This window comes from Temnothorax nylanderi, unplaced genomic scaffold, assembly GCF_030848795.1.
Source record: "Temnothorax nylanderi isolate EJ_2023f unplaced genomic scaffold, tnyl_v1.0 TNYL_tig0503_pilon, whole genome shotgun sequence".
Taxonomy (NCBI): Eukaryota; Metazoa; Arthropoda; class Insecta; order Hymenoptera; family Formicidae; genus Temnothorax; species Temnothorax nylanderi.
This window is the reverse complement of record NW_027249565.1, coordinates 11,864-25,654: the sequence shown is the minus strand read 5'-3', so window position 1 is coordinate 25,654 and position 13,791 is coordinate 11,864. Positions and strand designations below refer to the sequence as shown.

Genomic DNA, 13,791 nt, shown 5'->3' with positions numbered 1-13,791 from the left:
TGAAAAATATTTTCTGTAACGTTTTTAAAATATTTTAACAATTATTCAAAAAAATCATATTACAAAATAATATTTTTCAAATAATGTGTATAATATTATTAAAAAACGTTTAAAAAATACACATAAAGTCAATATTTCTAAACGTTAATTTAATGTTTCTTGCTTACTGGGTATAGTTTACAATTTTACATATCGGTCCTAAAAAGTGGGTTTTCTGTACCAATCAGTCAATAACTTGTTACCCTTTCTAATGACTACAGTATCTAAAAAAATGGTGGATTCGTTTACCTCTATTTCATGTGTGAATTTTAACCAGGGATGATAATAATGATAATTGTTGAAAGTAGCGTAAATCGTTAATTTTCGTTTTTGGTACTTTAGCAAAGATATCGTCGACGTATCTATAAAAAATAGGAATATCAAAGTCTAGCGATCGCAAGCAATGTATCTGTAGCACGCCCAATATCAGCCAGGATTGGTGAGAGTGGAGATCCCATTGAGCTGCCATAAATCTGTTCATATGTCGTATGTCCGTTAAAACTAAAACTTGTAGATCCCAAAATTAACTCGATACAGAAACTGCGGTAAACTAAATTTGATTTCTAAAGAGATATCGTGCTACCTTTTCTCTATGCCCTCGAAAATCAACTCCTTGAGAATGTTTGTAAAAAGAACTGTGACATCTAGAGAGATAAACAATTCATCAGCATTAATTTCTCTCCCGCTAATCTCTTTCACAAAAGATCAACTGTTTTTGATGTGAGACTTCGGTTTACGGATAGACTGGTGTAGAATGTCATGGAGATAACCGGCAACATTGTATAGTGGGCTACCCAACGCAAAAACTATGACACCTAATGGAAATCCAGTCTTATGGATTTTTGGCAACCCATAACAACGTGGGCGATTGCCATTCGTGCAATTTAGACGTTTGTACATTTGACCATCGATGATATCTCCATCGTACCATGAATTTAACTGATTTGAAGTCAGACGTGCCAATCTGAAGCACAGTATAAACAGTAAGGACAGTGAACGTTTTTAGTAGGTCGAAATTTCAGTTAGTGGGGGTACACCACGGATGTAGCGGCCTGTATGTATGACAAAGAGAAAGATACTTCTCTCTCTTTTTCTCTTAAGCGTTTTATGCAATCAGGAAGATGGCGGCGAGTCACGTGACCTTGAAACCACTACATCAAAGATGCCGACGCTACTGTTTATACTGTGTCTGAAGTCAGACGTGCGGTGTCCAGATTCTTATTATCGGAACTCTATGAATATCGGCCTTAATCTTCGTTCTCTTGGGCTGCGATCGGAAACTTCACCTGGGTGCATCCACCGAGACTCACGCTGTTCAGAAACGTTCGGGTTGTACCAGTACGACAGAGATGAAGTCGTTCAGAAACTTCACCCGGGTGCACCTCAGGAGGAAAATTTTCCACCCTGAAATATCAGGGTGAATGCGAGTAACTTATTACATTTGGCGGAATTTTTAAACTGTAGCAATGGAGTTTCTTCTTCTATGGAACTGTTCGGAATGGATTCCGATTGAAATCATTCCGTTTTCCCTAAAAACCAATAGCAATCTAGGGAATAATTGAATTTCGATCGGAATCCATTCCGAACATTTCCAGTCAGTTCTAGTACATTACTGTGTCCAGTACTTCGTATACAATACCAGAGCGTTCGGAAACTTCACCCGGGTGCACCCGCCGAGGCTCACGCTGTTCGGAAACGTTCGGGTTGTACCAGTGTGACAGAGATGAAATCGTTCGGAAACTTCACCCGGGTGCACCTCAGGAGGAAAATTTGCCACCCTGAAATTTCAGGGTGAATGTGGGTAACTTCCCACTTGGCATATAATATTTCAGAAACATTTCTGCAAAATTCCATTTAAAATATTACACATTTCATCAATATTTCATCAATATTTCACGACCTTTCTACACCATTTCTGCAATGTTTCAATGTTCCCAATTATTTCAAATGCAACCTTGCTGAAAGATTTCGGCAATATTTCGGTAATATTACTGAAATATTTCTGAAACATATGTACGAAATATTGCAGAAACACTTCAGAGATATTTCAAATACATTTTACACTGAGAAAAATGTTTTGTATTAGCAAACAAAATTTTGTTACTGATGCAAAAACTATTTGTTAATATGTGAAAAATGCGCGCGTTTGTCCGAAGAAATCCGCTCTCTCAGCCGGTCACCCATCCAAGTAGTATACCGGCGCCTTGTTGCTTGACATCGATGATCGAACAGGGTAGTGGTGATCCTCTGACTCTGACGCTTCTTTCTTTCTTATACTTGCTTATTTTGGTGACAAAGCTATCGCACAACAATATTAACAATACAGATATACGAATAAATCTTTTTTGCCAGTCAGTGTCGAATATTATGTTCCTTGTTATTCTTTATTCACTGGCGAAGTTCACTTTCTGGTACAGGTAAAGTCATTGAAAAGTGAATACTTTACGAGATATTTCATATTTTATATTAAAAATGCCAAAATGACAAAATTTAAAATATTAGAAAATTCTTAATAAAATAGAAAAAATGCAATAAAATGCATTAACTATATAATAATAAATTTAATTTTTTATAAGTTCTAAAGTCTGTCAGCAACTTTTCAGAAATATTACAAATGCAATGTTGTATGTGAAACATTCAAAAATATAACGCGTGTAATGTAAACGTAATAATAGTTTTATCATGTATCAGAAATGTTTCTAAACCATTACGTCTGCAATATTTCTTCTGCAATATTGTAGAAATTCACTGCCTTCCCACTCGGCATGTTATGTTGCTGAAATATTGAAATATTCGGAAATGGTGCAGAAATATTTCGTTAACATTTCATTTGTAACTATGCATCTGAAATATTTCAGAAATGTACCTGCATCATGTTTTTTATAATATTGCATTAACAATATTTCTGAAATCTTTCAGAAAGTTGTTTACAATATTTGTAAGTTTCTGTAATATTGCAAAAAAATGTAGCAGATGCAATATTTCAGAAATATTTCTGAAACATTATAAAAGTAATATTTTGTTTGCATTGCACGAATAATATTTCTGTAACATATCAAACGCAACATTGCATTTAAAATATTTCTGAAAAATTTCTGAAAGATTGCGTAGGTAATGAAAAATTGAATTGCAGGCAGTGAATTTCTACAATATTGCAGAAGAAATATTGCAGATGTAATGGTTTAGAAACATTTCTGATACATGATAAAACTATTATTACGTTTACATTGAACGCGTTATATTTTTGAATGTTTCACATACAACATTGCATTTGTAATATTTCCGAAAAATTGCTGACAGACTTTAGAACTTATAAAAAATTAAATTTATTATTATTTAATATTGCATTTTATTGCATTTTTTCTTTTTTATTAAGAATTTTCTAATATTCCAAATTTTGTCATATGGCATTTTTAATATAAAATATAAAATATTTAATAATATTTAATATAAAATAATATTCGACGCTGACTGGCAAAAAAGATTTATTCGTATATCTGTATTGTTAATATTGTTATGCGATAGCTTTATGCTCACCAAAATAAGCAAGTATAAGAAAGAAAGAAGCGTCAGAGTCAGAGGATCACCACTACCCTGTTCGATCATCGATGTCAAGCAACAAGGCGCCGGTATACTACTTGGATGGGTGACCGGCTGAGAGAGCGGATTTCTTCGGACAAATGCGCGGCGGCTATACGCACATAGCTTAATATATTTTTTTTGTTCCGGTAACAAATTATTTCATTTTTCACATATCAACAAATAGTTTTTGCGTCAGTAACAAAATTTTGTTTGCTAATACAAAACATTTTTCTCAGTGTAAAATGTATTTGAAATATTTCTGAAGTGTTTCTGCAATATTTCGTAGATATATTTCAGAAATATTTCAGAAATATTGCCGAAATCTTTCAGCAAAGTTGCATTTGAAATAATTATGCCGATTGAAACATTGCAGAAATGTTGCAGAAACGGTCGTGAAAGATTTCTGAAATATTGATGAAAGGTGTAATATTTCAAATGGAATTTTGCAGAAATGTTTCTGAAATATTACATGCCGAGTGGGTTCAATTCAATTTTTTATTACCTACGCAATCTTTCTGAAAATTTTCAGAAATATTTTAAATGCAGCGTTGCGTTTGATATGTTACAGAAATATTATTCGTGCAATGCAAACGTAATATTACTCTTATAATGTTTCAGAAATTATTATTATTATTAGTAAAATAATAATAAAAATATAAGTAAAAGTCCTCACTCGTAAATGTAAAGTTGTAATATAATTTATTAATTAGTTATTTTATTAGTTAATTTATTAATTAGTATTTTTAATATTAAATAAATTAAAACAAAGAAATTAAGTAAATTTACAATCAATAAAATAAAAATAAAAATTTAATTTAATAAAAACTTGTGGATTAGTTTTAATTAATAAAATACACACCGAAGGCACCCCGCATCCCCCTTCGGTGTGTGTGCGTGCGTGTGTGTGTGTGTATGCGTGTGTGTGTGTGTGTGTGTGTGTGTATGCGTGTGTGTGCGCGCGCGCTATTGTTGAATAATTTTTACAAAGCGTAAACTTTAATGCTTTGTAACTTTTGAACGGATCGTGACCGCCACTTTTTTCAAGGTCAAGGTTACTCGAATCAGGGTCATGACCTTGACAACATATGTCAAGGTGAAGGTCATTGGCGAGTGGGGTGTTTTTGATAATTACCAAGATTATTGTTATACGATCCAAAAAAAGAAGGAAAAAGAACACGTAGGAGATTTCGAGTTTTACAAAGTGTCTGTATTATGGCATAAATCCCGCATGCTAACTTGCCGTATATCCTAAACAAAAGGGATATATGAGATATTAAGTTAAACAAAAAATACAAGAGCTATGCACTTGTATTTTGCTGTATTCCATCATTTACTATCCCTCTATACTTATGTTACATAAGTTACATAAGTTATGTATCATGAAATAACCATTAAACCTTTTATATTCCCTACAGTAATCATTTTACGTAGGTCGTAACACAAGATCGGGCTTCTTACTACGGTGAGAAATCGTTCAACTCACGACAGTTTCGTTAATATTAATAGTAAAGAACTGAAATTACAATACTAATATTAGGCCAGTCATATTAGACATCGAATTGTCCAATTAATCTTCCCAGGTTGCAACCACCATGAATCGCTTTGATTTGAGGTGCTATAAGTGGGATTTATTTTGGTTCGCAAAATTAACGCGGAATAAAAAGTTATTAACAGTATTATCAACAAAAAACGCGATTTTTTTTATTTTTTCTCATATATCTCGAAAACTAAGCAAGATAGGGTAACAAACTATACGTACCTTTTTTGTAGAGCGTAAAATTTTCTACAATAATGATCTGAACAACATTGATCGTCAAGTTAGTCGTTTAGCTTGCACGCGCCGTCAAACTCCGAGACTCGGATCCCGAAAACCCTCGATTTCGTCGTTTTTTTGATGTTGCGCCGGTGATTTTTTTTCTGTCATTTAAAATGGAATTAAAAATCCCCAAAAAATCACACATCATCTGAGAACTACAAAGAATACTTTTCATGGTGCAACCGATTTTTTAGACCCTTTTTCTTTAGTTTGTAGCTATGTAAGCAAAAAATTTTGACTTTTTGGATTAGTTTTAGTTTTTCGCTGTTTTCAGGCCTTAGAATTCATTTGAGACGAATTTTATCATATGCATCTTGTTGTGGACAAAATTTGCAACAAAAAAGGACCCTTGTATTTTTTTCGTTGGACAAACGTTGATTTTTTTATTGACACGCAAAGTTAAGCGTTATCCGACCTGTGCGCAATATTGGATAACTTTGCGCGTCAATAAAAAGATCAGCGTTCATCGTACAAAGATTAATTGGACGATTCGATGTCTAATATGACTGGCCTACATGGCATAAAGGCACATAACAGAATAATTGCGAGGAAGTACCTTCATTCCTTCTATTTTTTGTGACATCTCCGGCGTAAAACCCCGCGCGGTGTAAATACTGGAGTTACCCTATATATATATATATATATATATATAATTCAATGTTCCAACTGACTCATCAACGCCCAGCCCAAATCTCTAAACCTAGAAACATGAAATTCGAGTATATTCCTTCCATGACGTAAGCACTCACTAAGAAAGGATTTTTAGAAATTCGACCCCTAAGGGGGTGAAAAGGGGTAAAATGTGTTTTCACGACTTTCTCAATATCTCTTAGGCCCGATGAGATATCGACTTGGTTTTTGCTTACAAAGGTTACCCATACAAGTGCTTAAAAACATAATTCAAGATTTTGCCCTAATCATCTATCAATCTATCTTCTATTTATCTATCTATCTATCTATCTATCTATCTATATATATATAATCAAATGTTCCGACTGACTCATTAACGTCCAGCCCAAACCCCTACGCTTAGAAACATGAAATTCGGGGAGTATATTCCTTCCATGACGTAAGCACCCACTAAGAAGGGATTTTTAGAAATTCGAAACCCCCTAACGGGGTGAAAAGGGGTAAAACGTGTTATCTCTTAGGCCTATTAAAATATCGATTTGGTTTTTGCTTACAAAGGTTACCCATACAAGTGCTTAAAAACAATTCAAGATTTTGCCCTAATCAACCCCTAAAGGGGCACATCTAAATTCGAGGATGAATTATAGAATCCTTCGCATACCGTAGCGAAGCACGGGTGTATCAAGCTAGTCAGTTTACATTTGATAAGGACCACAAACCATGGTCGAAACGTTGTGTATTTGAATATTATACTAATAAATAGCCTGTTGGGTCGAATTAAACCATCTCCTTTGTTAATTATTGAAGTATGCAATTTGCAAAATGCAGTTATACATATATACCTTTAGTTTATGAGATATCTTATATATTTCATATCAAAATATATCAGAATAAAATTAAAAATATCTCGTACTATATCCCACACAGCAAAATATATCTGAGATATAGCCAGATATCTTTATGCCTACAATTTTAAGTCAAATCTGAGATATCTTATTTTCAGATATTTACAGAATATCTGCAGGACATCATTACTCGATATCACATTATATCTTTGAAAAAGACATCTCTGCAACATTTGCATTCGAATATATGGTCGATTTATAGTTAGCTCTTATATTTTATAAAGATCAACTCAAGTTTATTCGCCAATAAAACATTTAGCCAATAAAACAATCCGAGAGGACTTGGACGCCGTACCGATTCGTCCCGGCAAAAGCCAGACGCCGCGAGGAAACTTAGAAAATTTTCACTCGGGCGGCGCCGGAGGTAACGACCGCGACGCGAAAGCAATATGCCGCGAGGGGACTTAGAAAATTTTCACTCGGGCGGCGCCGGAGGTAACGACCGCGACGCGAAAGCAATATGCCGCGAGGGGACTCAGAAAATTTTCGCTCGGGCGAGCGCTAGTAACATGCGCTGCCGCGACGCGGCTACATGCGCCAGTACCTTCTCGTAAGCAAAAATTCTTACGCACTAGAATAAAAGGCGAGTCTGTGAGATACTTGGCTCTAATATTTTTTGTATACCTCCGAGATATCATACAGTGCAGAGATGGCAAAATGCAAAATATTGGAATAGTATCAAAGCATAATTTTGAATTTATTGCGAATTCTTATGAAAAGAACTTTTTTTTATATTTAAAGACTCAGAATTGGTGACATAAAAATCATTTTAGAACAGAGAATAAATACGGAAAAACAATTAATTTCATAAATCGAGAATTTAAAAAGAATTCTTTTCTTCTTACTATTTGGGTTGTATATAACATATCTGCTTTTAAATGAGGCATAGATATCCGATATATATGCAGAATCAGATATCATATCTGAGATAAAATTATCATGGCTTTTTATAATCTTGGAGATGTCTCTAAGATATTCTCATGATATCTTGCACAATCAGATATTCCGTCATTCAGATATCTTCTAGATATCTTGGTGATATATTTTGCTGTGTGGGATATACTATAATACATATACATGATTTCTCTTTTTTGATAAGCCTACTTTAATATGCAAAATAACTAGAAAAATTCTATTACTTAAAAAAATCATATATTTTTAATTAAAAAACAGCGATGACTTTCATATAATAAAACACGAAAATTCGTCGGCCTAACTGGCAATAATTTTAATCTTAATCACAACGACGTTTCGACCTCTACTTTCATTCGTTCTCCGAGCTTTACACGGCACGGTCATGTCTCTAATGTTCGCTCTGTTATACCTCCTGACCGCATAGTTTTAACGATGATAATAAGATTCAAAACCTGACGCGCAATTCAATCATTGCTAATTAACAAAAAGGTGCATATATTTAATCGACTACTAATTGGCAAAAATTACATAATTTTCACGACGTTTCGACCCAGGCTTCGGGTCCTTCTCAAGTGATCTAACAAACAACAATTATAAGAATTGTTGTTTGTTAGATCACTTGAGAAGGACCCGAAGCCTGGGTCGAAACGTCGTGAAAGTTATGTAATTTTTGCCAATTAGTAGTCGATTAGATATATGCACCTTTTTGTTAATTATCATTGGCGGAACAAACACTTACTTCTTGATTGCTAATTAACTTATAACTTGATAAGGACCCAAAGTAGAGGTCGAAACGTCGTTGTGATTAAGATTAAAATTATTGCCAGTTAGGCCGACGAATTTTCGTGTTTTATTATTTTATCACTGGCGAAGAATTATTTTATTGACTTTCATATAACTTCGAAAAAATTAATTTTTTCGAAAATTGATTTTACCATTATTTGCCCTCTTCTAGACAGCACACGGTATCCAATGGATATCCATTTATGTGCATTTCATGTCCATAGACGTTATATGGATATTCATAGAATATCGGTGTTGTCTGGGATATAACGCGTATTTTCAAGAATAGTAGCTTATAATACTTTAAATGTCTCAATCTGTATTAACATATGACAAGAAACAATTTTATATAATTTTTCGCTTATGGCATAATAATTCAATATGACTAAAAAAGCATGAAATCTCTACTACCCCCTCTCCCTCCCTCCCTCCCTCGTTTTCACCTCTCTCTGTCTCCCCCTTCCCCCTCCCCCCTCTCTCTCTCTTCCTCTCTCGCCTGTGCCAAATACTTAATTTTCTTCACCTTTTCCAACTACCCGTCGACCATTTCTCTTTTTTCTTTCCAATCCTCTCTTTTCCAAATCTTATTAATTTCGTCTTCTGCATAATGTTATCAAGTTATATATTTTTAATTAACATGACATCATAAAAATTCATATATATATATATATATATTAGTAAATTATACATTTCTTGCGTTTAGGTACCGTCGTTCCTTGATAGTGATGCAGATATTGACAAAACTGTGCGAACTTGCGTAGATTATCTGCTGAATCTACAAACAACGACTGGCAATTTTCCATGCTCAATGGATGAAATAGATCGTTCTGGACGAAGCCTCAGAGATAGTGACGACGAGTTGATACATTGGTGTCACGGTGCTTCTGGCATTATCTATATGATGGCGGCAGCGTATTTGCGCTGGAAAGATCAGCGTTACCTGGATTCGTGCAAACGCGCTGGCGATCTCGTTTGGCGCAAAGGCCTTCTTCGTAAAGGGCCTGGGATTTGTCATGGCGTGGCGGGCAATGGCTATGTTTTTCTCCTTCTATATAGGCTTACCGGTGATGAGCGTTATCTTTATCGTGCCGCTAAATTTGCAGATTTTATGAATTTGCCACAGTTTCAAACTGATGCACGCATTCCCGACTCGCCATACTCACTTTATGAGGGCATTGCCGGTACCGCCTGCTTTCTCGCTGATCTTATTGAACCAGACAAAGCCCATTTTCCTTTTCAAGATGTATTCTAAGATTCGAATAGTAAAAAAACAATCTCTGTCTTTATTACGTTAAGCATACTACTTGTATTTATAAATAACAAATTGAAAATAAATTATGTGAAATTATATATTATAATATTCTATTTTTACAGATCTCTTTAAAATTAGTTTTAAACTTTTGAGATCTGTTTGTTTCTGTGATTAGTATTGTGACAATGAAATGATTAGATATCGAAACGATTGTGAAAGAAAATTATATATGTAATTATAATATATTTTTAGAGGATTTCTTCTTAATCCTTAATTCATGTATTTTATTATTTTGTTCTGCATTTTGTGGCAAATTATTCTTAAGATCGACATGATACAAGAATCAGTTATATTTAATGCTAAAAATTAGTCAAAATATACAGTGCTGAAATCTATTTTTTATTTTTTTGTATCTCATTTCAAATTTTCTGCATACTATACGTCAGGAATTCATGGTTCTGTTTTAATATAAGAATTTTCTATGTTTATTTATCATTAACCCTCCATTGCCTTCGTATGAGGCGCGAACGCTCAGTTTACATTTTATTTTTTTAATTGCATAAATGTAACAAAAGTGGCTATTCTGCTAAATGTTAATCAATATTTAACAATTTAATTGTTGTTGCATTGTTTTTAATATTTGCTAGTTAATATATCATTACACGATTTTTGAATACTATAAAGATGTGTTATAACAAGTATAAGCAAGAAGAAAGTGTCAGAGGATCACCACTAGCCCGTTCAATCATCGAGCAGTGTTTTCTGAATGTTGAAACAACGTCTCAAGACATTGCAATTTAGCGGACATTAGACGCAGTGATGTTAGATTCAAGCCCCGAGCCACGGGCTGTGTGCACAGATACGTGCTTTCTCTTGTGTGAGTGTCCCCCACTAGCCGACTTCCAAGTGACTCGGAGCTTAAATCTACCATCACTGATTAGACGTTTTCAACGTTGAATCTACATTTCGCAACGTTGATGCAATATTGCAAATGTTGCAATGCAATGTTTTTGAGATTGTTCGGATTAACACCGAGGTGTGGATCTGGTTCCGCGTCGGCTTACCTTCCGGAAGGTTATCTGAAAGAACGGGTTATGGATACCTGAAATTAAGAAACTCTCAGTCAAGTCTATAGCTCTAAAACTCGATACCTAATTATATTCATATTTCATCACATATATATACATAGTTCAATTATTCACGTATAATATCGTCAAATAAAACTTCAACTTTCTTCCTCCGTTATATAATAAAGGATCATGATGCGTAAATGATTTACAATTAGGGAGAAAATAGCAAACGGACTCAAACGGGTAATAAGTCCCCACTCGGCATGTAATATTTCAGAAACATTTCTGCAAAATTCCATTTGAAATATTATAAACCTTTCATCAATATTTCAGAAATATTTCACGACCGTTTCTGCAACATTTCTGCAATGTTTCAATCGGCACAATTATTTCAAATGCAACTTTGCTGAAAGATTTCGGCAATATTTCTGAAATATTTCTGATATATATCTACGAAATATTGCAGAAACACTTCAGAGATATTTCAAATACATTTTACACTGAGAAAAATGTTTTGTATTAGCAAACAAAATTTTGTTACTGACGCAAAAAACTATTTGTTGATATGTGAAAAATGTAATATTTTGTTACCGGAACAAAAAAAATATATTAAGCCATGTGCGTATAGCCGCCGCGCATTTGTCCGAAGAAATCCGCTCTCTCAGCCGGTCACCCATCCAAGTAGTATATCGGCGCCTTGTTGCTTGACATCGATGATCGAACAGGGTAGTGGTGATCCTCTGACTCTGACGCTTCTTTCTTTCTTATACTTGCTTATTTTGGTGAGCATAAAGCTATCGCATAACAATATTAACAATATAGATATACGAATAAATGTTTTTTGCCAGTCAGCGTCGAATATTATTTTATATTAAATATTATTAAATATTTTATATTTTATATTAAAAATGCCATATGACAAAATTTGGAATATTAGAAAATTCTTAATAAAAGAGAAAAAATGCAATAAAATGCAATATTATATAATAATAAATTTAATTTTTTATAAGTTCTAAAGTCTGTCAGCAATTTTTCGGAAATATTACAAATGCAATGTTGTATGTGAAACATTCAAAAATATAACGCGTGCAATGTAAACGTAATAATAGTTTTATCATGTATCAGAAATGTTTCTAAACCATTACATCTGCAATATTTCTTCTGCAATATTGTAGAAATTCACCATTTCCGAATATTTCAATATTTCAGCAACATAACATGCCGAGTGGGTCAAATCCAAAACGGGAACAAAGCTAGCACGGTTTGTACCATTGAAAGAAACCACACTTTCGCATGCAGAAAAGAAATGGTCACTCAAATATAACGGACTGGACTAATTATCTCTGATTTATGGCAATAGACGTTAACGCAAATAGTGGTAAGACACCCAAATGAATAAGCATAAGTAAAATTAACGTGAATACGGATTACACTGTAATGCAGTAAACGTAAACATAAACGTCACAAGTATAATAATGCGAATCACTCTCATGGAGAAAGGAAAGGATCTGTCACCTTATGCTAACGCAGTAGAACAAGAGTTGCTCGGGGGGGGGGGGGGTGTCAGTCGCCCCAGATTCGCGATCGGTCTATGATATAGTCGAAGGACCAGAGGGACCGTTCCCTCACGAATGCAACGAGATATGCAAGCAAAAGCGATGCAAAGCATGCGACTCACCGTTCGTTGCCCATTGCCCTCGTGGATGGTGTTCTCTCGTTTCTCTCTCTCTCTCTCGTCCTTCCTTCTAGCACGTCCTCCGGAGTAGGCGCGAAAGCGGGCAGATTAGCAAGCAGGCAAGGCACGATATCCACGCGAGCAGAGGTAGGAAAGCAGGCAAGACACTCTTGTGATATGCAGGCAAGCGGTGTAGGCAAGGAACACGCAAGCGAGGCACAATCTGGCAGTGAGTCGACTCTTCGTGCTCCGAAAAAAATGTGTTGACGAGTTCACGTTCTAATGGCGAATGAATTGCTCCGGCGCTCTTCGGCTCGCGCACCTGCGAAGTACGGCGCGAGCGAGTACCAAGTCCAAATAATTAGGCGGGCCACCCGCAGGCGGGCAGCACGAGTCGGGTGAGTCGCGCGAGTATTTACCGCGGTCCGCCAACGTTTCGCGCGAGTCATCGAACCCGTGATCGATTGTGTCGATGGTACTACTTGCCGTAGTATCCGCTTGATTTAATACGGTTAAGCGATCAATGCAGATATGCAACTTAATCCTACGAAAGCTAACATCTACTATATACAACTTAATAATACGGAATCTAACGACTATATACAGGCGAGCGCCGAACAAGAGTCGAATTATGACTCTGTCACGGAGAGCCGGAGGAATCTCTCCCCTCTAACCGTACCTTGGTACAGGTAAGATATTCGCAATGGCACGTGGAAGGATGCCGCAAGTCGGGCACTGCCGTAATGGCGGACAAGATTACTGCCGCCTTCCGCGTGACCCTCGGCCACTTTCTCGTAAATCTCGAAGCTGCCCTCAAATCTCGTACTCAACGTATTGGCAACGGCAAGTGTCTCGTACGCCACGTACTGGCAACGGCAAGGGTCATACCCTGATGGTCATCCGCGGGATGACCGTGTAAATGCCCTCGAATTCGTACACCACACACTCGAGAGACCGTCACGATGTCGTACCATGACACCACCACCACCTCACATGCACGATCGGTAGAATCCGTGCACGCTCGCTCCCCGCGACGTCAACGCCTCCGCGGAGATCTCTCCGTCGATATATCGTATCGCTCAATCGACCGTGTTATCGGCGTCGATAACATTGGCCCTTTCCGA

The 13,791-nt window shown here is 35.8% G+C and overlaps 1 protein-coding gene across 1 annotated transcript in view; it reads left to right on the top strand.

Moving 5' to 3' along the window:
- The window catches only part of LOC139783466 (lanC-like protein 3 homolog), a 31,483-nt gene extending 21,463 nt beyond the window's left edge, over positions 1–10,020 (top strand). The window contains exon 3 of the mRNA XM_071722633.1: positions 9,374–10,020. Within this exon, the coding sequence (XP_071578734.1) occupies positions 9,374–9,922 (549 nt within the window). The 3' untranslated portion in view covers positions 9,923–10,020. The remainder of the gene's footprint in view (positions 1–9,373) is intronic.
- Positions 10,021–13,791: the final 3,771 nt, after the last annotated feature.